The 24419-nt window shown below is 39.2% G+C and overlaps 2 protein-coding genes across 5 annotated transcripts in view; both read right to left on the reverse strand.

The window, feature by feature from the left end:
* Positions 1-22265, reverse strand: part of LOC102314425 (titin) — a 36317-nt gene extending 14052 nt beyond the window's left edge. For 2 of the 4 annotated variants that reach the window (XM_005943318.3, XM_042228562.1), the window contains exons 1-13: positions 19083-22265; positions 18064-18273; positions 15458-15624; positions 15134-15162; positions 14194-14220; positions 12834-12886; positions 8140-11078; positions 7884-8042; positions 2776-2834; positions 2607-2627; positions 1066-1319; positions 790-851; positions 295-523 (exon numbers count right to left, since the gene is read on the reverse strand). In XM_005943318.3, the coding sequence (XP_005943380.1) occupies positions 295-523; positions 790-851; positions 1066-1319; positions 2607-2627; positions 2776-2834; positions 7884-8042; positions 8140-11078; positions 12834-12886; positions 14194-14220; positions 15134-15162; positions 15458-15624; positions 18064-18273; positions 19083-19161 (4288 nt within the window). In that variant the 5' untranslated portion in view covers positions 19162-22265. The other 2 variants (XM_005943319.3, XM_042228563.1) reach the window with 2 other exon arrangements.
* Positions 22266-22390: 125 nt separating this feature from the next.
* The window catches only part of LOC102292322 (sentrin-specific protease 7), a gene marked incomplete in the record, with an annotated part of 44478 nt that continues 42449 nt past the window's right edge, over positions 22391-24419 (reverse strand). Inside the window, 1 exon segment of the mRNA XM_014340409.2 lies at positions 22391-22676. Coding sequence (XP_014195895.1) covers positions 22521-22676 — 156 coding nt within the window.

Raw genomic sequence — 24419 nt, forward strand, 5'->3', positions numbered from 1 at the left:
ATATATATACACACACACACACACACACACCTGTGCACTGGTCAATTTTCCTGATTTTTTCAAAATCATCCCTTTGACTATTAAACCAGCATTTTCTTGCTCTTTGTAAATCTAAAATATAAACAACAAACTCCAATCTGCAGAATTCAGAATCACCTTCAAGAATTTAGATAGTGTTCAATTCAAGCCTTAGAATTTTTGACCAAGCTATTGAACAATTATAAGATAAACAAGTGTGTTCACACTATACTTCAATTTAAAATTCACTTTTCTGTACAGTAAGTAAGAATTTACTGTTTCGAGTCTCCAGATCGAAGGTCTTCTGTGGAAATTCAGGGTTCAGTGGAGACGCTGTACTCTCATCAAGCAAAAAGACATCATTCTCGCTTGTCCTGTCAAGCTGTGGAGCTTTCCACTGGCTGAAAGGATCGAACAGGAAGTCCTCCTTCTTTGAGAAAACATCATTGTCATCCGCCTCATGCGTCGGTGCATCGGGAGGCTTCTCTGCAGCGAGGACATTGTCCTTGAAACAGAAATCATTTAAAGAGTGTCATCAACATAAAATTGTATATATTTTACTAGTTTCCAAGAACTATGATTTGCCATATTCTTCATGTGAGAGAGTTAGCAGAACAGTATAAATGCACACTCATCTCATGTTTACTTTAATTTTTTATCAACAGTAATACAGCTGGATGCTTGTACTTTGTAAGATGGTCGATACTTTAAGGAAATGAACATATATAGAACATGTACCGATAATTTTAAGTATGTTTAAGTTCGACTCACCATGTTGTCAAAGGTGTCAAATGGTTGACTTGTTGATTTCACAGGAGGCAACAAGTTCTCTGCTGCAGAAAGAAACAGGATCAGTTAGAGTTGAAGATCTGTCTGATGGAATATATTTATTTGTTATCGTGAAAAAGAGTAAAATGGATTTGCACTCAGTTTTGTTTTGAACTGAGCTTTAAATAGTTTTTGGTTTTATTTGAGTTGTTAAAACCTTATTATTTATTTCTCAATAATAATATTAAAACACTTGAGGTAAAGTGTCGGGTATGGTACCATTCTCCAACAGCAGTGGGTCACCCTGTGTCTCCAGGCTATTGTTGGTCATGAAGTTGTCTTTGTGCAGAGCCTCAGTGATGTAGTTGCGGAAGTCAGTGATGGTGTAGACAACAGTGGGCTGCTCAGCGGAACCAGGGTAGTTCTTCTCCACAAGGTTGTTCTGCAGAGAGATGAAATCCAACGTGTCGTTGGCAATCCCACTCCCATCCACCTCCAGAGTGATGGCATAGTGCACAAGGACCACCAAACCCCTAAGAGGACAAAAACAGGACTGGTCAGCTTGTTTCACGATACTACAGGAACCTGAATCTCATCAGGTTAGTTTGGTAGGGAATTATCAGGCAACATTGGGAAATTATCTTGACATCAAGATGTTTTTTCTACACTAACCCAATGCCGCTGAATCTTTGATTTTATTTATTTTTTGCTGTGTTTTACTTGGATCTATTTGAAAGAGTAAGTGTAAACACAAAAAAATATTTTATTTTATATGCTGAAATATGCAGAAAATAGGTTTAAATGTTAAACAAATTTCTTCAAGTTGCATATAACTAATTTTTTGCTTGATGCAATGTGCATAAAGTTAAAAGATTAAAACTGTTAAAATAATTTTTAAAAAGAGACTTTCATTTGATTCAATTTTATATGATAGATTATGCAGAAAAAATGAATTGGGTTGAAATGTCTGTATTCAGGGTGTTGTATAATGTTTTTATAAAGTAATAAAGTAACTAATTACTTTTTAAAATAAGTAATCAGTAAAGTAACGGGATTACCTCCTTGAAGAAGTAATCACTAATTGGTAGCTAATTACTATTTTCAAGTAACTTGACCAACAGTGATCAAGACATTATCTGGAAATGTTAAAAAAATGTTGCTTTATTATCCATAAATTATCACAATGTCAATTAAGATAAATACTGGCAAATTATGAGATTATCACTAACATCTGAGGAAATTATATCCACTGCAGTTCTTAATAAAACCTACAAGTTATAAGGCTATATTTAGTGAAAAGAGTAACTTTTTACTGATGTCTGATAATGTTGTTTCAGCAGTTTGTTTCTTTAAATCACAGCTGACATGCAAACATCTATAATCTGATGATTTTACAGCCTGACTGTTTTCCTCCTGCAGCTCTCAGAGTTCAGGTAGCTTTAGGGGCTCACAAAGACAGACTAACCTGAGGTGGGGTTTCCCGGACAGAATAACAGTGAGCCTGTCATAAACCTTTAACGGTAACACTACAGGGTCTACAGGTGGCCTGAAGCTACCCAACGACTTATCCCACTTAAGAGGTGACTGTTGGTAAAGACATTAAGCGGCAAGTAGAGCAGAGCTACAGCAGAGCCGTTATTTACTTCAAAGGGTAGGTCACAGGGGTTGTGAAGACATGATGACGTGGAGAGCATGACATTTGGACTCATAATCTACAGGGTAGCTTATCTCCACACGAGCTTTGAGAAGTTACTTTACTGTATTGTCTGTATCAGGTAGCAAATCTATAAAATCAGGGGATAATAGAAAAACTAACTTACCGCTCCAGATCCTTCTGGGGTCTGAAAAAACAGGCAAAACACAACATAATATAACTAAAACAATAGTCAATGACTTATTTTAAAATTTGTATCTTTTCTTTAGCAAAACTAATTTTACATGAGGGCTTGATAGGTGCTCTTTTTGTACTGTATGCCAGCTGAATTGTACCTGAATTCCACAATGTAAACCGTCTTGAAGCCCGGCACTCTATGAAAGGCGTCTTCAATCTGTTTGTCGAAGAAAGGAAGAAAACATGAGTGAAAACCTCTAACATCAGAGTCAAACCAGACTTTTGTGAGGCCAAGTTAGCAACTTATAACATATATATATATATATATATATATATGTGTGTAAAAATAAAGCCCTTTTATGAGATCACAGCTTTTTCTATTGGTTGAACAACAAGTGGGTGAGGCTTCTGTTTCTCAAATGACTATATTAGGGGATATCCATTTTTAGGATGTCGTGCAAAACCAAGGGTAGAAAAACATTGTGTGGAACTGAGCATTTAGAAAAGTCTGAAACTCACAGAGATTTCTTATATGTACACTGACCTCAGTGCACTCTAGGTATAATCCAGGTTCTGTTTCTAGTAGAATAGGCCTGAAACACCTTATCCAGGAAGTGTTCAGCACCAAATCATCATGTTAAATCATCCGAGTGGTCACAAGAGCCAAGTTTATAGTTTCACAAGGCAGACTGGTCCTAGGTGTGAGGCTAGACTAAGAGTGATTATGAATATCACTATGATAAGTTATTCTGCCTAGAACAAAGTTACCAAGCACCTTACTCTAGTCCCAGGCCAGGGTGAGTAGCTTAGGATTGACTGCCTGGTTGAACGAGCCTTAACCCATGGGCTTCAGTGTATTATGGACTGAGCAGTCAGGGCATGATATTAGAGGCAGAGCTGATGTTGTTTTGCTCGGAACTGCTAAAGAACTGATGAATATTTCTGGAGAGAAGGTGGACTTCTCATTTGTCAGACAGTCTCATAGTTGAGATGAAAATAATCTCTTTAAATTACTTTTGGCTGTGAAATGTGTGCAGCTAAAAGCTGCAACGAAGGATGAGTGGACTCAAACTGTCAGAGAAAGAAACATTGACCTTTACTTAAGACTGCAATCTGTAAAGATTTAATACACTGTGAATAATTAACTATATAAATATATGGCTTTAAGTTGTAAGAGTGGAAGTAAGTCTTTTTCCATATGAGTATTGTTCATGTCAGCCCTTTTTCTGCTTTAAATTATCAAGATGTTTCAAGATGGCGCCGAGTATGGCAGCCTCGTCGCGAGCTCCCCCAAGCAACGGCTTTCTTCTGTGTTTAATTTTACTTTTCCTTTATTTTTTCACGAGCAGTCTCCTTGTGTACGACCGACAAACCTTACTGGACATAAAAGACGGTCTTTCTTATAACTTTCCGGAGTTCAAGTTTTGCAACACGGACGCTCCGTTTGTAGACCCCCCATTCACACCTGGAGAAGAGAGACACGTATGTGAGAATGCTGTTTGTAGATTACAGCTCAGCATTCAATACCATCGTTCCCTCGAAGCTGGACAGGAAACTGCAGGATCTAGGACTGAGCAGCTCCCTCTGCAGCTGGATCCTTAGCTTCCTGTCTGACAGACGCCAAGTGGTCAGACTGGGCAGCATCACCTCATCCCCCATCACACTGAACACTGGTGCTCCACAGGGGTGTGTACTGAGCCCTCTCCTGTACTCACTCTACACCTACGACTGCACAGCCACTAACAGCTCCAACATCATTGTGAAGTTTGCGGACGACACTACAGTGGTGGGTCTTATCACCAATGGTGATGAGACGGCTTACAGGGAGGAGGTCAGCGCCCTGACCCACTGGTGTCAAGACAACCATCTCACCCTCAACGTCGCAAAGACAAAGGAGTTGATAGTGGACTTCCGGAGGTGCAGAGAAGTACACACCCCCATCACCATCAACGGCGCTGCTGTGGAGAGAGTGAGCAGCTTCCGGTTCCTTGGTGTACATCTGGCTGAGGATCTTACGTGGTCAGTACACACAAACAAAACAGTGAAGAAGGCGCAGCAGCGCCTCTTCTTTCTCAGGAGACTGAAAAGATTCGGCATGAGCCCCCGCATCCTCAGGACCTTCTATCACTGTGCCATTGAGAGCATCCTCACTGGATGCATCACCACCTGGTATGGCAACAGCACCGCCTACAACTGCAAAGCTCTCCAGCGAGTAGTGCGGTGCTCTGAACGGATAATTGGAGGTGAGCTTCCCTCCCTCCAAGACATCTACAGGAAGCGCTGCCTGAGGAAAGCGGGGAGGATCATCAAGGACTCCAGTCACCCCAGCCATAAACTGTTCAGACTACTTCCATCAGGAAGGAGGTTCTGCAGCATCCGGTCCCGTACCAGCAGACTGAGAGACAGCTTCTTCCACCAGGCCATCAGACTGCTGAACACGTCATAGACACCTCAGCTTCACTACTGGAACTTCAACATTATGCACTCCACACTGTATATAAATGCCACTTGTTTTGCACATATTCAACTCTGTATATTTTATATATTTTATTATTATTATTATTATTATTTATTTTTTTTTTTTTTACTATTTAATTTGTAAAAATGTGTATACACACACACACACACACACACACACGTAGGAAAATATTTAGTATACACATCCAGAAATGCATACACTATTATATATTGTACATATATTTATTAGTTTCAGGTTGGCCATTCTTGTATTTTGCTCGTTTGTGTTGTTGTGTTTGCACATCTCTGTTGCTTGTGGGGCTCGCACACAAGAATTTCACTCGCATGTGCTGTGCCAGTGTGCCTGCACATGTGATGTGACAATAAAAGTGATTTGATTTGATTTGAGAAAAATGATCTGCTGATGGTGAGACGTACTCTGAAGACCTGCTAATGTTCATAAAGCTGGAGGTTTATACAGTCTTCTCAGAGAGTGACCACTGTGTGCATTTTTAAACACGTATTAGCTCTTCAAGTTGGAAGTCTTCCCACTTTGTAAAACCATCATGGAAAGACATAAACTGATAAATGGTTGGCCATTCGGTTTCTTGATGCCCAGTTAAAGTCATGCTTATCTGGATAAAAAACAGCATTTTGCATTTGCACTCTGCTTCTTCTTCTTCATGTGTGTTTCTGTGCTGCAGCAGAGCTCCTGCTGTTTCTATTATCCATTTCATACTCCCTCATTAACAAGCCTGACCCCGATACTTAAACCATAAACTGCCTTCCCGCGTCACTAACGTGGAGTGGAGCCTGAAAGCCTCCCGGCAGTTCGGGAACTCACCAGCGCTCTGCTTTCCTGGCAAAGCAGCTTTTTTTCCAGCAGCTCGTGGTGACTCACTGCTCGTATACTGTACTGTGTGTCCTCTGCAGTTTTCCAGCTCTGTTTCTGCCTCATCGGCTCATATAGCCGATTGCTGGCAGGGGGGAGGAAACTGAGCTCAAAAGCGTGAAGAATCCGAATGCGTGAAAAACAGGCAAAAGCCTTTAAAGACACAGCCAAACTCCTGAGTCTGCAGTTTGTGGGAAACCACAAGCAAGTCAGTTTGGTGATGAGTAAGTATGGTGGACGTCAGAGAAAGTAGTTAAAGAGAAGGAAGGAGGGAAGAAGAGGTGTCAGCAGGAAGCACAGAACCAAAACAAGGAGGAACAAAGTTAAAAACATTCTGAGATAAAAATCATTTCCAGAAAATCCCTGCTGTTTCCAACATAAAATAGCTCACAGAGTACAAACAACAATCATTGAGAAGGAGATGCTCCTCTTTTTAGGCCCCTAGACTCTAAACTGCTACTTTCATATGTTTGCATTTGCTTTGAACAACTTTGTGTTCAACAGACAAAAACTACAGTTACATTAAACAGGTCTCCTGGCACCTATAGCCCCAGGTACAGTGACTTGACCCATGTGTAAAGGGTTAGATAAACCGACACCAAGTAAGTAACAAAGATTGCAGTTCCTCTAATGCAAGGCTGGGGAACTCCAGGCCTCAAGGAACAGTGTCCTGCAGATTTAAGATATTACCCTGGGTCAACACACCTAAATCAAATGATTAGTTTATTACCAGGCCTCTGGAGAACTTAAAGACATGTTGGGGACGTAATTTAGCCATTTAAATCAGGTGTTTTGGATCAAGGACCCATCTAAAACCTGCAGGACACCGGTCCTTGAGGCCTGGTGTTCCCCCACCCCCCTGTTCTAATGTCTACTTGAGGCTGGCTCCAGCAGTGATTCAGTGTTAGAATATCCACCTTTACAGCAGAAATACACATGTTTACCTGATACAAAAGCCTGTTACAAAAAAAACCCTAATTTCCCCCTTCATAACAACTATACAGGGGATAATTTTTATAACTCATCTGTTTAAATTGTATTAAGACTCAAGGTTTATATTATTAGAGGCATGACCTCGTAGACTGGCAGACAGATGATGACATATGGAGCTGTAGCTGCTAGCTGTCTTCCAGGCTTTGTGTCAGCAAATCGATTCCCTAGGATAGACTGTGTTTGTGCTGTTGAGCTTTTTGGAGCATTTTAAATGTAATTGTGTGAGTACTAGTATGGCTGTTCTATGCTTAATTGTACTAATAGGCCATTCAAGAAGTCTCTTTTGGTGAGCGAAATTTTGGGATTTTATTTATATGTTAATTAGCACAAATGTACAAGTATTTGTGTCAGCTTGCTGAGAAAACTAGCTAGCATTTGCCAATAATTTGGGACTCCACTCTGACTTTGACATTTTCACTTCCTACTCCAAAAAAACACCGCACCACCAGACCTAATATTAAGCCTTAAAAAGAGTTTTCAAATCCATTTCACTCACTGAAATAAACTCAATTAAATAGCTGCACTGATTTCATGAAAGATTGACCACAGATTCTAAGGTTCTTCTTCAGATTTGTTGAGTCATTAATATTTGCATTAATATTCTTGGTTTATATGAATGAAAAAAGAATCACACTCCTTCTCCTACTCTTTTTCATTTGACATTTTTGGCTGTTATCTAATGCAAAGAATTTGCAGTCAAGCATATAAAATTCTTTAGAAAAATATCCGTGAGTATACTCTTAATGCTGTATACAAGTCACTGTACAGGTAATGACTACAGCAGGTATGTTGATATCTCAGAAAGTCATGTATATCCAACCCAACATTTCATAGTGGTAAAGCATCTTAAAAAGTGCACATTACATGGCATGTCTGCACAGACCCCTTCATATATAGAGCAGATTGAAAATATAGTTGACTCACCCTGCGTTTGAAGTGTCTGGCCAGCTGCTGATACTCAAAGCTGCTTGGGTCTCTCAGCGCATCGTTGTAGGTTTCCTCTTTCAGTTTCATGCTCAACTCTACCACCTCATCCTTCAGGGGCCTCGGGGGCAGAAGTAACGTGTCTATCTCATTGCCAATCTAAATTTGAAGGTAGGCATACGGATATGGGGTTGGTACTGGAATGTCATGTATGAAGGGATTACCTCAAGTCATCTGATTAAACATATCTTCTTACCAAGTTCTCCTCCTCATCCTCCAACTTGAAGCCATTGTTTCCAAAAAAGTTGCCATTTACGTCATAAACCCTCTCTGTAAGATCGGGAAAGTTACCATTATTGTATTCGACCACATACTTGGTCGTAACCTCCAAATAGGAAGTAGGGGTAGACTCCTCAGTGGCACCCACTGTAGTACTTTGTGTTCTCTCTTCAGTGAAATCCACAACTGTTTCTAGGGTGATGGAATCAACTGACTCAGGTGCCACTTCTAGTGGAGTCTCTGTTAAGATTTCATCCACTTCTTCAGTTGGGGAGTCACCCTCAGCTGATTCTTGATCAGGGTCTTCTAAAGCTACCGGGATACTGCCCTCATCTGAGGCACCATCTTCCTTACTGGGAAGCTCTTTAGGAGACTCTGGGGTGACCCCCTTAGGGGTTTCTACCTCTGAAATTGTGCCTGGTTGGGCATCAGTGACAGCTTTTGGAGATGTTTCAAGTGGAGCCTTTGAGATTTCTTCCTCACTTCCCACTTCAGATCCACCTGGAGGTTCCACTGTTATCTCAGGTGCAGATGTCTCTGTGTCTTCTGGAACAACAACAAGCACAGGAGTGATTTCTTCATCAGATTCTGAAGGGGTCTCTGTAACTTCTGGTGAAGTTTCATCTGTTTCTGGATCTTCAAATCCAGCTTCTTTCTCCATTACCTCATCTAAGCTCTCAGAGGCAGCTTCTTCTCTGTCCTCAAATGTTTCCCCTTCAGCTGCTTCTTGAGTTTTATTGACAGATGTTAAAACAAAATCAGGTTTATCATCCTTCGTTATTATTTTGGGTTTTGATTGTTCTATAGATTGTCTTGTTGGTTCATTTTTTTCACCAGTTTCTTTTATAGATTCAATTTGGGCTGGTTCTGTTGTGGGTTGTGTTTTTTCTGTAGTATCTTTGATGAGTTCGCCTTCTCTTGGTTCTTCTGTGGGTACTGCTTTGAGTTCTGGTCCTTCTGCTTCTTGAACTGGGTCATTTTTGAGTTCAGGTTTCACTGTCATTTCTTCACTTAGTTCTGTTTTTCTTGTCGGTTCTCTCTTGGGTTGTGGTGACTTCTCATGAATCTCTTCTACGGATTTGGCCTCTGTCACTGGTTTTTCTATTAGTTTTGTCTTTTCTGTGGTTTCTTTAACAGGTTCCAGTTCTTGTGCCAATTCTTCCAGAGGTTTAGTCTCTTCTCTGATGACTTCTACAAGTTCTACTTGTTCTGCTGGTTCTATTGTGGGCTCAGTCTCCTTTGTTGTTTCTTCTATGGGTTTGACATCCTTTGTAGTCATTTCTGAAGGTTCTACTATATCTACAATTTCTTCCACAGGTTTGAGAGGTTCAGGTTCATGTAAAGTTTCCACTAAAAGTTTTGGTTGTTCTGTAGTTTCTTCCTTTCTTCCTTCCTCCTGTACAGTTTCTCTAAAGTCATCACTCGTATCATCTTCATCTTTAACTGGTTCTCCTGTAGCTTCTGATATTTTCCCTTCTATCTGTGTTACATGTTTTTCCTCTTCAAAAGGTATTTCTACAACTACCTCAGCTCTTTCTTCTTCTGTTTTGTCTGTTGCAACATCGTCTGAGGTTATTAATGTAGTCTCCATTATAACTGTCGCCTCTTCAGCTTTTTTGTGTAGTTCTTTTGCTGCTGCTTCTGGTGCTGTTACTGTTTGAACTGCAACTTCTTCAGCAACTGTACCTTTTGGCCCTTCTACACCAGTCTGTGTTATTTGTTTAGTCCTATCTACCAGAACAACCTCTTCTTGTTTGACTTCTGCTTTTACCTCCTCTTTTGACACCACTGGTATTTCTTCTTTGCTGTGTTCCTTGGATGTAGTTATCTGTATTGTTGGCGGTTCCTCTGTGACACTATATTTTTCACCTTTGTTATGTTCTAATATTAGAACAGGCTTAGAAGTAACCTCAGCCATTAGTGTTGGTTTGTCCTTTGGAGTGTATTCAACAACTGTTACTTCCATCTTATGTGTTGTCATCAGAATTGAGGCCTGGGAGGGGACTTCTGTTTCTACATTTGAGGCAGATCCTTGTTTTGGAGTCACATTATTGAATATTTCAGCTTCTTCTTCTGCATCTGTTATCAGTAATACAGTTTCTGTTGCTTCTGTGATGACTTTGGTTACGTCTTGGCTCACCTCTACAACTGCCTTTGAAGGATGTTCTACTGGAGGTGCATGTATTTTGCCTTCAGCTTCTTCAGGAATTGGAAGTGGTATTGCTTCATCAATTGGCTCTTGTAAATTCTCTGAGGGTTTCTCTACAAAATCCTCAGTGAAAGTTTTGTCATGGATATCCAGAGATTTTTCTGGAATTTGTTTAATTTCTGTCTCAACAGCATCTTCCGTGGTTGCTTTAGGGATGTGCTGTATCATGACTTCTGAAGGAGCCTCAGAGGTCACCTTCGGATGTACCTTCTGCCCTAATTCCTCCAATGTGATAGTTTCTGATGCTGTGGTGGGCTTCTGAAGAACCAAAACAGTTTCTTCTGTGGGTGCTTCATGGGCCACAACCTCTAATGGAGGTTTCTCACCTTTTGGGGTAACTTCCTGAATGACCTCAGAGTCAACTATGATCACATTTTCAGGGATGATCCCAATGATCTTGTCATCTTCAACTACAGCCTCCTCCTTATCTGATATTTCAGGGATAGTTTTGTCTTCCCCAATTTCCTGATCGATCCAATTTAAAGGCTTATGTGTAACAGCGTAATCAGCCTCTGTTGCCACCTCCACAGAATCCTCAAGCAGGCCCCCAACACTTAAAACCTCAGTGTTAATGTGTGCCGTAGACTCTTGATGTGGACCTTTAGTCACAGAGACCGGAGGAACCCAAGAAGTGACCTCAAGATCTACAGTAAGATCGTCTTGCTTGATTGTGATTGTCTCTGATCCAATGATGATGTCACTCTCTCCTATAGTTGCAAAAAAGAAGAGAAAACTTAAAGGAGGAGGACAAAGAAAAGGTAGCATTTTAAGCATTACAACCAAATTCTACTGCAGAATTTTTAAATTTTGCTCACCTTATTGTTGATACACTAATCTCGAATACAACAAATAACAACACCAAAACATTTCTGTATATATATTTAACTTATCAGATATCCTAAATGGGTTCTTTGTAACAATGAGGGTAAGTATAAAATGCTTAAAAGAACTGAAGAGAAGAGCACCAGTTTTTAAGAAATACTCAGTTTATCCTCGCTATTGCAGTTTTCAGCTTCATAAAACAAGGTGTGTCCTTTGCCTCCTTGTTCCTGCTTGTAATTGACATTGACTGCAGAGCTGAAGAATGTTACTTAACAATGCTAACCTGTGACCTAAAGTTCCACTGGAAGTCTGCCATGTTTTCCCTCTGGATAAAATAACTTCCAGGTCTGCCAACAAGTAACTAATCCTTAAAATGATCTGCTAAAAAAAGGCTGCAATTCATGACTTCTGACAGCAGGGGTTCTGTTGAGAATCTCATTGAGATCTGGGGACTATCATGAACGTCACAGACTTCATGAACCAAGAGTGTCATGAAAACATTCTGCAGTTTTCTTTCTATTGGATGTCAATGTGAAGACCTCATAGCCGATGCACTTTGACAGAAATCATACTGATGATGACATGAAACAAAAACAAGGTCAAAATGAACCATCTGTAGCTGTGATTTCACTAACCCTGATAGTTGTCCTGCAGTAACTCTGTCATGTCCACATTTCTGCTCCCAGTCCTCTACTCAGTCTCCATCCATTGACCAGACACTTGCCCGTAAATAGGCTTACAGATCTATTCTGAGAGTGGAGCGTGTCACGGGAATCAGCCTCCTGCACACACTCCTACTTCACATAAGTCAGATTTGGTTGTAAGGTGAGTGACTGCGGCTGCTGACACTTTGTGCCACCAATTGGGGTTTCAACAAAGACTTTCAGTGGCTCGTAAAAGAGTCACCAGTAAGGCACTAATCTGTATGCACATCCAGTCCATAGATTCCTTCAGCTAGTTGTAAAGCCCATTCATGAATATTTGTTAGGGCTATGCCAAAGATGGCAAAACATCCCTAAACTAGAAGTTTTTGGCATGCACAGGGGCTTCTCAAATCAGTATTTTTTTTTTTCAATTTATCAGTTTTAAACCAAAGTCCTGGTGGGTTTATCAACTTCCTTGACCGACAATTTATTAGGGTACAATAGATAATGATAACACCCTTCTCTGTACAAGTTGGCTGAGATATATCTTTGGAGATGCATAAATCAAGTAATCAGCAATGGTCCACCTTGTGTACACGTGTAGCCACATGTTGAGGCTACAGTGAGCCGTGATTGGCTTTTGTCCAAAACGTGTTTCTGGACAAAGCTGAGCTTTCTGACCAAACAGAGTAAAAGGCTCTGTCTGCCAAGTTACTAAGTTACTACCAAAAATATCTTCATGTACTTTGTGTTCTTAAAAAAAAAATTGGTCAAAGTTAAGGACGTTTTGAATAACTGGCTTATACTGACCAGAGCACAGAGCTCAAAAGACAAATATTGCCAGATGAACTGATTACCATGATGGGAATTATTTCTGATACACTGGAAAATAACTAAAGCATCTAGTAGTATCTTAAGAATAACTGCTTATTGTATTAAAAGCTCATTAGAACATTGAAAGGGTAATGGAGACTCCCTGATATCAAAAATATTTACCTGGTGAGATCTCGGTCACCGCATCTCCAGTCTGAGTGGTCGGTGTCTCCGAGCTACAAGACAAACAGAGACAAAAAGCAAAGCATTTAGCAAAAACGTGATTTATCTCCTCTAGCACTCAGCTGAGAGAAACATCATTTAACCAGTAGGATAGTGCCAGCTTCTTTAATACTAATGCTTTAATACTTCTGTTTTTGTCCTCTTCTGTGATGGTGTGCTGTGAAGTCTAACTTTGTCTAGTAAACAAAGATTTGATGTGCTACAAAAGACATATAAAGCATGATAATGTGACTTCTAAAGGGGAACATCATCTGTTTTAAGGTTTCTATGTCCTTCTTGTTTCCCAGTTTAGTGAGAAGAACAATTTTAAAGTCTCGTATTTATGTCCAACATTTACCAAACCCTACAAGTCCACAAACCCTGGAGCCTCATTCATTGTCAATGTACACAAAACAGCTGTGAATCCTTAAAATAGTTGGCATTCCCCTTTAAATTTATTAAACTGCAACAATTCCCATGCAGCTGGACTGAGGAATTTTTATTAACAAAAACCACACAACTGTAAAATAAATAAATAAACATGCAGCAAGCCAAAGAAAGCAGAGATGATAAACAAGCCACGCACGCGAGCACTTCCCTTTCTCTTCTCCAACCTCTAAAACTGGCCAGCGTCCTGCCAGAGTAGAAAGCAACAAAGCTCAGTTTTCTGTCTCTGGGATGGAGTCATTAAAGCTCTTCAAAATCTCTAGATTAGACTAAAGTTGACTTTTTTTTAAATTTATTTTCTACTCTGATACATTTTGATCTTAGTGCTAATGCCAACGAACACTGTCAGATATATGCTGTAAACATAGACATAGTGTTAAATAATGAGTTAACCACTGTTCTTTCAACTGTCTGAACTATGTCATGCATTTATTTACCACACACAGCTCAGAAAGTCTGATGTTTGCCCCTCAGCTGGCTTCCAGAAAAGGGGGTATGGTGGGGTGGGGGTGTTAAAGAAACAGTTTAGAGTACAATGTCAGTCACATGTGTTTAATCTCTGTAATATTCTCGATATTTATATTTGTATATATATATATATTAGGACCTGATTTCACTTTGTAATATATACATTATTTAATTTAGTTCAGTCATTTACCCTCCTTATTGATTTGGAGCAATTTCCTTAGAAATTTATAGAGTATTCTGATTCTGAAGGGCTGCATAGAGATTCAGCAATTATAAATAATAAGTAATAAGTTCTGAAATCCCAGAGTCAGAATATAGAGCACTAAATTAGCAAAATAGGTCTCCTAATTCCACTGCCTGACTCCAGCCCAGCTCTGTGGTTGGTGTTCAGTGTCTGCAGGCCTACCTGCATGGAGTAGGGCTGATGGGCACACTGCAGCAGGTGATCAAACACAACATAGATGTAAATACACAACCACCACTTTTAGTTTTTGAACTAATCACTGCTGGTACAAAAAGTCTAACAAACCATTTACCTCTGTGTCAGGTCCTCAGAAATCTTATTGATTTAATACTGATTAAACTTAATTTAATACTGTTAGGCTATACATAGTGCATAAACTCATAATTTGCTTTGAACTAGCGTTGTACAATGTGTTGTATTGAAGTGAGATATTTTATTTTAAAGACCACAGACTTATTAAGTTAAAAATAATGTTCTAGGAAAGCAATAAACTAAGAATTACATGTATCCATCCATTCTCTTCCACTTATCCAATTCAGGGTGGCGCGGCGCTATCCCAGCTACCATAGGGTGAGGGGCAGGGTACACCCTGGACAGGTCGCCAGTCTGTCACTGGGCCAACACATAGAGACAGACAACCATTCTCACTCACATTCACACCTATGGGTAATTTAGATTCAACAATTAACCTAACCCCACTAACTGCATGTCTTTGGACTGTGGGAGGAAGCCGGACTAATATGGACGCAAATATGGGGAGAACATGCAAAGTCCACACAGAAAGACCCTAATGGTTGAATTATACTTAGGACTTTTTTGCTGTGAGGCAACCGTGCTAACCACTGTGTGACCGTGCTGCTGAATTACATGTAGACTGTTTATAATTAGCAGTATTATCAAAGTTGTTGATTAAGATTTTGTTGCTTGAAAGCTTTCAAAGTTCAAATCGTTAAATAGTCCTGTCTGACCTGACAACATTATTTACTGTTTTTTACTTTTTAAGATATCCATGGACATGACACGTCACTTAGTGATTTGTTAAATTTATATTTGTACAGTTTACACAATAACACATTTGACTGTCTAATTGCTGGTAACTTACATGTTCATTGCAGCAACCAGAGCAACTCTCTGAAATACAGAAAAACACATAATCAGCAAAGAATATCACCAAAATTTACAACTTTCCAAAGAAGCACGAACATGGTTTGCTTTAGCCTGTTAATTTTAATTTAACGTGGAAGGGGAAGAATGGAAAACCACAGCAATCTTCTTTTTGTAAATGTATAATGATGAGAACAGTGGAGAATAAAACGTTTTGCACCAATACCACTATCTGAAAGCAGGGCTGCAACTTATAAATATTTTTATTATTGTTTAAGATATCAATTAATGGATCAATTATTAGCTTTAGTGGTGTTCTTACACTCCTGATGAGACTCCGATGCTCCTCTGATTGGCTGAAGAATCTGCCTATGTCCATGACACTGATGGAGCCATCCATGCAGCGGCTCACCCAGCCCTGGTACTCATCCCGCTCAGGCAGCCGATCCCAGAAGATCTTAAAGGCCTCCCAAACTGTCTCCTGACACACTAAAACACACAGAGACACCAATTACTGAAGATAATAAGATCCTGAAAGGTAAAATTTACTGTTGGGTCCACATTAAAAAACAAAAGTCTGTAAGGCTGTCACTTGTCAGGTTTGTGGTCCTCACAAAGCTACATGACTATTTTAGACATAATCTTGCCCAAACAAGCAGCTTTTTGTCCGCCTCCATTTTTTTTACTTCAACAATTAATAGCACCTCTGCAAGCTCTGACTGATAGGACTTTTAACCTATATCTGACGTAATGTAAATGTGAAAACTCAACAGGTAAATCATATCAACCCTCAAGTCTGAAGAGAAGAGGAATTATTATGTATTTACTGTGTTGATACTTGAAGAAGGGCTAGCTGCCTTTTATTTTTACTTATATGGACAGTGGATACATCTTTTCTTGAGTGAGTTAAAAATCCCTTTATAATAAGAATAAGTGAATGTTTTCCATAAGCTGCTGTGATATTTTACCAGATTTCTTTACTCAAATACATTTGTGAAAGAGTCAAAAAGATTTTTTGGGGGATGAAAGGGAAATTATCACAGAGGAATCTGCAAAAAGACCCAAGGTGGTCAAAAACAATGGAAATCAAAAAAGAGACTAAAATTAGACTATAAATGTATATAAATATCTGTAATTCCATATGATTAGAGGCTTCTTTAGATAGTGCTCTGTTATTCAACCAAGTGGTGCTCCACTCAAGTGTTTTTGAGAGGGTACAACATTTCCATATTATAAATCCGGTCCACATCTAAAGCAAGTACATTTTAAAAACACCTTTGTCTTCAGGCCAAGATCCATCCACCAACAAAAAAGCCATGGTGCTGCTTCTATTTGTTGCTTTTTGTCACTTTGAACACATTTCTTAATGCTAATCTCCTGGGGCTACAGTGGACATATAGTAGTTGTAGTAAGTTACATAGTAATGTGAATGTGCTCAAAGAAATCAATGAATCTGAAGAGAAAGTGCAATGGAAAAGAAACGAGGCGGGAAAGAAACATGATGGATGGTTGATGAGATGTAATTTCAACCACATCTGCACTTTGAGGGAAAAAAATAATAATTCATCTGAGCAGAGCTGAGGTGATTGATGAAACCCTGTAATAACGTCTGTTTCTTCAGCAATATCACATTGCTGTTGCTTTATACAAAGTTTGAACCAAGAATACCCCCCAAAGGAAAGAAAACTGAATGTGTGAATGTGTTTAAGGGGTTGTTAGTTATTGGTGTGGGATTAGTTTTTAGTTAGCATCATGCCAGCAGAAACCACGTCCAAGCATTGATGAAATCATAAGCATAACTAATTTTAATGTTATAATCATGCACATGACACAGGAACAGTATGTGATCAGAGAAATTTAAATCAAGGAACAAATTCCAGCAATGAAGGTCAGAAAATAGCATCAGTATAAACGAGGAAATACTTTTTTTGTTTCTGGCATCAGAGAAAAGAAACACAGATGTTTCATTTGCTATTTAATTAAAAAGATTTTTTGTTCTGTACAAAATGTCATTTATGAGTCTGTTTACATGAATTCAATCAAATCAACAGTAAGATTATGAGGCATATGAAAGAAATCCTTTCATGCCAAAAGCATTCAGTGCTTGTTTCTGAAACCTTCCCCGTTGTGTTTACTTTGGGCTTTTCTTTCCCATTATTACTGATCATTGTATTATTTTAATGTTCAGGTTATGAGACGGATGAATTACGAAGCTGTTGTATTTGTGGTTCTTTGTGTATTTGAGTGCATTGTGTTAAATCCTGTTGCATGACTCCTGCCAACATTTGCTGTAACAGCAATAAAGTTAATTTAGCTCATGTGTTGGTCCAGTTTGCTTTGGCTCATTTTGCTGCTATTTAAAAAAAAAATCTGAACTTTTTAATGATTGTTCTGTTTCTTTTGACCCAAATAGAGACTGGGACACACAGAGACATGTTTTCACTGTAATAAAGGTTTGAAGCTGATTGTTCACCTTGGAACCATGTGAGCTTTACTCAGTGGTTTCTTTAAGTGCTTAAGTCTGTGTTGTTGTGTTAAGGTGTAAGCCATAGCTAGACTTAAATACAGAGAGATGTTTTTTGATTGATATAGAGGGATAAACTTGATTAAAGTAGAGATTTGACTCATGCTTTAAATCTGCTCAGAAAATCCCAGCAACTCAACACAATTGACAGAACTGAAACCAAAAGGCTGAACGAGCTGATCGGCTTGTTAAGAAACAGTGCATCTGGCGTTGCATGACCTCTGACCTCTGCCACAGAGGTGACAGCAGACTTGCTGCTCAAGCTTATGCTTTGATCAGAGCCTAAGTGAAAACGCTCTAGCTTTGAAGAGAAGATGAAGGGGAAAACCTTGTCACCTGCAGGCACAAATATCAAAATTAAGGCAGGTGAATCGAAAGAAGTGCAGATGGGCAGAGAGATGTACCTCTGAGATGGAAGTAGCTGAGGTGGTTCGCAATAGCTTGGTCGAACGTCTCCTGAGAGCAAAGCTTGACTCCGCTGGGAAACAAGACGTCCCTCTTCCTTCGAGATAGAGCGCTGTGTCGTCTGTATAACAACTCATCAGAGGCTGCCATTGGCTCTCCTGTAGATTCTCCACTCTCCTCCAAACCCACCTCCAGCTCAAAGGTGGCATCTGTGGTTTAAATTAATATTAGTGCTGCTTTATACTTAATATTAAGGACAGCTAAAGTACATGGTACTGCTTTACAGGTACCTGACTGTTACCTTAAGGTTACTTCATATTTAAAAACAAATTATAGGTTCTGTCTGTTTTTGTCAGGTTTTTTATTTTTTTATTTTATTTCTGTTAGGACCGGAACTAACAGTGCTTTAAATTATAATCACCTAATCAAAATATTTGCCAAATAGCCTTCGGTTGATTGACTAGTTGATAAATCAGTTGATTTTAAGGGAGCAGGTTTAAACTTTATTGAAGGTTATTGTTGCAGTTTGAGTTTGACCTCATTGTAACATAGTAAGTTACCACACTGAGTACCAGAGGTATAATTCTATTGTATTTTCCTCCTTAAACTCTATCCCATCCTTCCCATTTTTAATGTGTCACTGGTCTTCCTTTGACGGCCCATTTGAGGGCCACACCTCCCCAGATTAGGAGCCGCTGATTAAAATAGCTCCAGCAGGAAAACACTACTGAAGATTCGATGTGTCAGGATCAATAATCTGACCAAAGTAAATAGAATTAGTGCTACTCCAAACTTTCACTTGACTGATGGTGCTGTTTTTCCCCTGTTATGCAATTCTTCAGCTCATACTAGAAAATGTTTATTAAAAGAATCAAAGCATGTGATACATCGGTCATGACTTTTACTGTGATATTTTGCTGATGACACTGTGCTTTTACTTTGTAAAGCAGCACTATCATTCAGAGCATTTTATCAATAAAAGGAAAGAAATAACTGTTAATAACATCAACATACAGACCTGTTTCCATGTACAAGCAGCATGAAAGCAGCATGGCCCCAAGCACCCACAGCACCAGCTTCCCACACTTTCCAACCATTTCTCAAAAAAAAAAAAAAAACACCTCCCCAAAAGATCCACCCTGGACTCGCTGCTCCTTATTTCCACGTTCTCAGCTCATCAGCAACTTCCCGCTCATCCATCCACCAGTTCTCATGGCAGAAGAAACAGAAAAAGAGAAGACAAAAGAGATCCTAAAGTGTGTGCTGTCTGCAGGCCGCTTCCTCTCAGGTGAGCAGATGGGACTTTGCTGCTGCTGCCGGAGATTTTTTTCCTCTTCGCTCTAATCCTATTTGTTAAGCTGCTGGAGTGGATGACTGTCAGAGCCACGTTGCGATGGGCCAGTCAGAAGGAAATCAAACAAACAGGCTGTGTCGGGCAAGGAGACAGTGCACAGGGTTAAAACTTAGTGGTAAAATATAGAGTTAAGCCCAAGAAAATGTGAGGCGACAGGTTAAATCCAGACCTAGGTAACAACATTAACCACCACAACCATGCTGAGAGAAACAGAAAATAATCCTAACTAACAAATGACTGAAAAAAAAATTGAAGCCCTGTCAGATAATCCCGTTTATTTTGTTTTTGTGCTCAAATGCAGCTCTTTAAAGTCCAAGATACATTATCATTAAAATAAATCTTCTACAAAAAAGGTAATTTCCTTAAAATAAAATGAAGTTCCACCAAAACAACTGACATTTGTGAAGGAAAAGTTCTTCTGTGGTGCAGCCAGAACGATGATGACCATAAATGATCCTTTCCTTTATTTTTCTAGGAGCAAATTCCATTTCCTCTAAGACAAAGTCGCTGGCTGATTCCAGCTACAATCCAACTCAAATGCACCACAAGTCAGTCAAAATCAATGTACAATCCAGCAATAATCCAGCTAGATTGCATCAGAAATCAATAACCAGAATAGGTCCATAATCCAGTCTGAGACCAGTTTGAATTCAGATGGAATCCTACCAAAGTCTAGTCTGGTTCCATTTTTAGCTCAGTAATTGTTATGTTTAAAATATCTTGCATTTATTTTCTGGAGCTCCATACATTTCCTCTCCACTAAGAAAAAAAATTGCTGTCTGAATACATCTACACTCCAGCCTGGTGAAATACTAACACGACTGATTCTAATAATGACCCTAAATTAGTCTTCTATTTATATTTATGGGATCAAGTCCATTAAGGCAATTTTGTATCTAGAATACATCATACAAGAATCCAGCGACTGAGCTGAGATTGAGTGGTTGCGTTGAGTGGCGTTTTATAGTCACATTTCTGATCAAATAGGACAAAGTTAGTGTCTGATTCCAGCCACAATCCTGCCAGATTACAATGAAAACTCAAAGAATGTAGCCATAATCCAGTCAATCCATCTGAATTGACTGGTTGTATAAGTGACCATGCATCCTGTACATATTTTCCTGGGGTTATGTCCACTGATTCATATTTTCCAGCAGAATCCAGTCAGAAATCAGCAACATTCCAGGTAGATTACAGCCAAAATCCAACCAGTACATGGTTTCAGTACAATCCATCCATCTTAAATCCAGATGAAGTCAGTGGTGGCAGTGACAACCATAAATATGTCATGTTTATTTTTCCTTGAGTAACATTACAGTCTTCACAGTCATTTTAAAAAAAGGGGTAAAAAAAAAAACAAAACACTTAAGTGACACTAAATATAAAATAAATTCTCAAAAGCTCCTGAGAGCATGAATAACCCAGTCAACCCGTCTTTACTCAGATTACTTTGTTAGGTTTTGCATTTTTCAGATTATTAATAAGGTTTAAATGATTTATTAATTATATTTTTTATGATTTCAGCAGAATGTGCTAACACGCTAACAGATGTTAAAGATTAAGCTCACAATCGTTTTCAAAACCATTTTAATCAAAATCTTTCTGTATTTTAACATTTTTTGCATTCAATAACAAAAAACATACAAACAAACAAACTACAATACATGACAAAAATCAAACCATTTAATTTTGCATAACATGTCACATGTCCATATTAACATAATTTACATGAAATATACAAAAATTATATGTATTATTATCTTTACATGATCTACTTTATCATATCGATATTTTCTACAGACATAGTGAAGAAACCTAAAGAAACATGCAGGTTGAATGACAAGAAACGGAGAAGGATTTATTCGAGCTATGACTTCCAGTTTTCCGTCTTCAGGGCTCACTTAGATTATTTTGGGAGGTCTCATAGGGGCCATAAATCTGTCTAATCTCAACCTCCCATCGCTAAGATTAGCCGGTTCTATGGCCTAAAAAAAAAAAAAAGTCAGTCAGTCAATCAGTTCAGAGTCAAACCAGGACCAGAACCAGAGAAGAGACAGAACAGCCCCAATACATCCAGGACCAACGCCCGAACAAAAGAGGGTTGGACCAAGTCTAGATGTAAGAGATACCAGAGTTCATCCAAGCCTGGGACCAACAGAGGGCCACACTGGGCTGGACTATGACTCAGGAGTCAGGGGCTCCTTAACCAGAGTCAACTGGAACCAAAAAGGGACCAAACTGGGCTGAACTGATGTCAGACCAAGGCCAGACAACAAACACATTTAGGCCAGGAGAGTACAGGCCGACATTTCTAAGGTGTCTTTAATGTTTTTAAATTTTAACAAGTTTATTTTTGTTAGAAAACTTTATTCTCTAACAGCTGTTATGTTGACATGCGGCGGCTCTATGGTGCATCCCACCTCAGTTAAAGTTTTTTTGGGCTCCATAGAGGTGAGTAATTAGCGGTCATTATGCTCATCCACTAATCTTGGCCTCTACTGTGGCGCTCCTGTCTTTAAATGTATAAGCCCTCCTTGAGGCCGGTGCCCCCTCCTGTCTGATCCACTTAATAAGCGGTAAGCCGATTGGTTCTCAGTGGGGGGGCGCTCTGCTAAAACCACAGAGATTACCCAACTAGCCCACACAATCGAACGAACACAAAAGCAGACATAAACATGTTTTAACACAGACACAGAAATAAAAACATCGCATCATGTTCGAACAGGAGACGACTAAAACATGAAGAAACGGAGAAAAATAAATTTAAAAAGTAAATTAAAGAAGTCGGAATGCTAGAAAACACCAAGACACTCACTGGTAGTAACCCAGTGACCTCTGACCCCAGCTTAGACAAACACCAAGGACACACTCTCCTCACTTCACTTACAACTGATTACCAATTAATTCATCAATTACACGCTTCACTCTGCAGCACGCCAGCTCCAGGCTTTCAAAATAAGAGCCTCACATTGTAAAATTTAAATAAATACTTTTATTTAAAAACCAGGAAGTGTCAGTATAAATTTATGTACATTCACAGACATAGTTTGACTGAGTGAAACAGGAAGCAGTCAATGAAGCAGCAGCAGCGGCGGTGACGAGTTAGCGGCTTGGCGACGGTTTTGGCTCCTCCTCCTTCAGCTGACTCTGGTGCAAACTCATGATTAGACTCCGGATCTCATCGCGCTTCTGTCGCGCTCGCTGCCGCGGAAACCAGCTCTCCAACCGCAGCGGGATGTCAAAGTGCACCACAGGGTTCTGGAGGAGCCAATCAGAGAGCTCGATTAAGCCTCAGACCATCAGGACATCAGACAAAGCGCACCATGAAGACGATAACAGAGCGACGAGAAAAAAAAGCAAGTTTCTTTAAGTTTATAATTCTAATTAGGGCTGCACGATATTAGGAATACCTGCGATGTGCGATAACTGTGATCAGTACTGCGATAACGATATGACTTGCGATAAAATATATAGCAAAAAAAAAAACCGATACATAATTTCCATTTTACTGCAACAGTTTTATTTAATGAAAGCTGCTGTATTAGCAGTGTAACAACAAAGTGCACTTTAACATTGAAACATTGCCCCCATAAAAAAATTTCTGAGGTTTGAATTCTGAAAGACATCCTTCCCGGTCTCTAGAATTTGTTTTAAATAAACATAACTTAAATTATACTGCAAATTATCTCAGTGCAGCTGTTCATCATTTTACCACTCACCAAGTAGTTATGATCTAAGTCAAAACTGGTGAGTAAACTTTACTGTAGTTCTTTACTGTAGCTCAGTTCAAACATGACGGTCTTGCGGCATGTTTCATACATTTGTGGAATGGCGACATGGGAAAAGTAGTTTCGTGAGGGGATGCGGTATCTCCGGTCCACTTTATGTATCAGACTGGTGAAGCCCTCTCTGCTAACTGTATGTATAGGCATCATGTCTTTGTCACAAAATTTGTAATGGCCTCTGTTATTTCTTTGTACCGCTTCGGCGTTTTCTCATAAGGAGTTCCACTTGAAAAACTCTGATACAGAGACGGCTGTTGGACTGCTGTGCTCTTTATCTTAACATTAGCAACCTTTGTTTGGCTAGCCCTGTCTTTCTGGAACTATTCAAACAGTTCTCTGTGGTTGTATTGAAGATGATGGTGGAGATTCGTGGCAACCACCAGAGGATCAGAATAGTGTTCGGCAAGTTTTGCAGAGAACCTGTGTTTGGAAAACGTCGTCTTTATCAAATTCAAAGTACCTCCAAATAAGCAAGGTACTATTTTTTTCTTTTAGGCACGAGTTCATAGTCAGTAGTGTTCTCGTCATGCGTCTCGCTCTCAGCCTTTACAACTCTGCTGCAGCGTTGTTCGCTCCCCACCTGCGTATGAAGCGGGCCTCTAATCCATTTGATTGGTTAATGCCGTTAAGGGCTCTGTTCGACTGGTCAAATGTGTAAAGGGGATTCTTTGATTGGTAATTTTTTTTTAAAGCACGTGTGTAAACATTTTAAGGTACCCAATTATCGCAGTTTACGCCGTCTTTTGCGATGGGCCCATCGCGCAGGCTGATATCGCGATGACAATAAATTTTCGATTTATTGTGCAGGCCTAATTCAAATATTATTTTTAGTCATAACGTCAGAAAAACGCACTTGAAATACGATTCAACACATTTACCCCCAAAAACATAACAAATAAAAGGAACCTAATTAATATTTTCTTTACCAGCATCATTCTGTGATTTTACACATTTTTTTCACATATTTCAATAGAATTTTTACGGTGTAATAAATATTATTATGATACAATTTATTTAAAAAAAAAAAAATGCCAAAAATAAATAATTATTTGGAGACTTTGCTTCACATTTTTATAATTGCAATTTATTGTTTTCTAGATAATTAAATACATTCTTGACATGCTTCACACAGTTTATTACTCTTTTGTTCTCTATATCTTTTGTTAATATTTTGTTAAAAACATTCACACCTGTGTGTGTGTGTGTGTGTGTGTGT

Source organism: Haplochromis burtoni, unplaced genomic scaffold (assembly GCF_018398535.1).
Source record: "Haplochromis burtoni strain Fernald_Lab_line unplaced genomic scaffold, NCSU_Asbu1 Contig_332, whole genome shotgun sequence".
In the NCBI taxonomy this organism is placed as follows: domain Eukaryota; kingdom Metazoa; phylum Chordata; class Actinopteri; order Cichliformes; family Cichlidae; genus Haplochromis; species Haplochromis burtoni.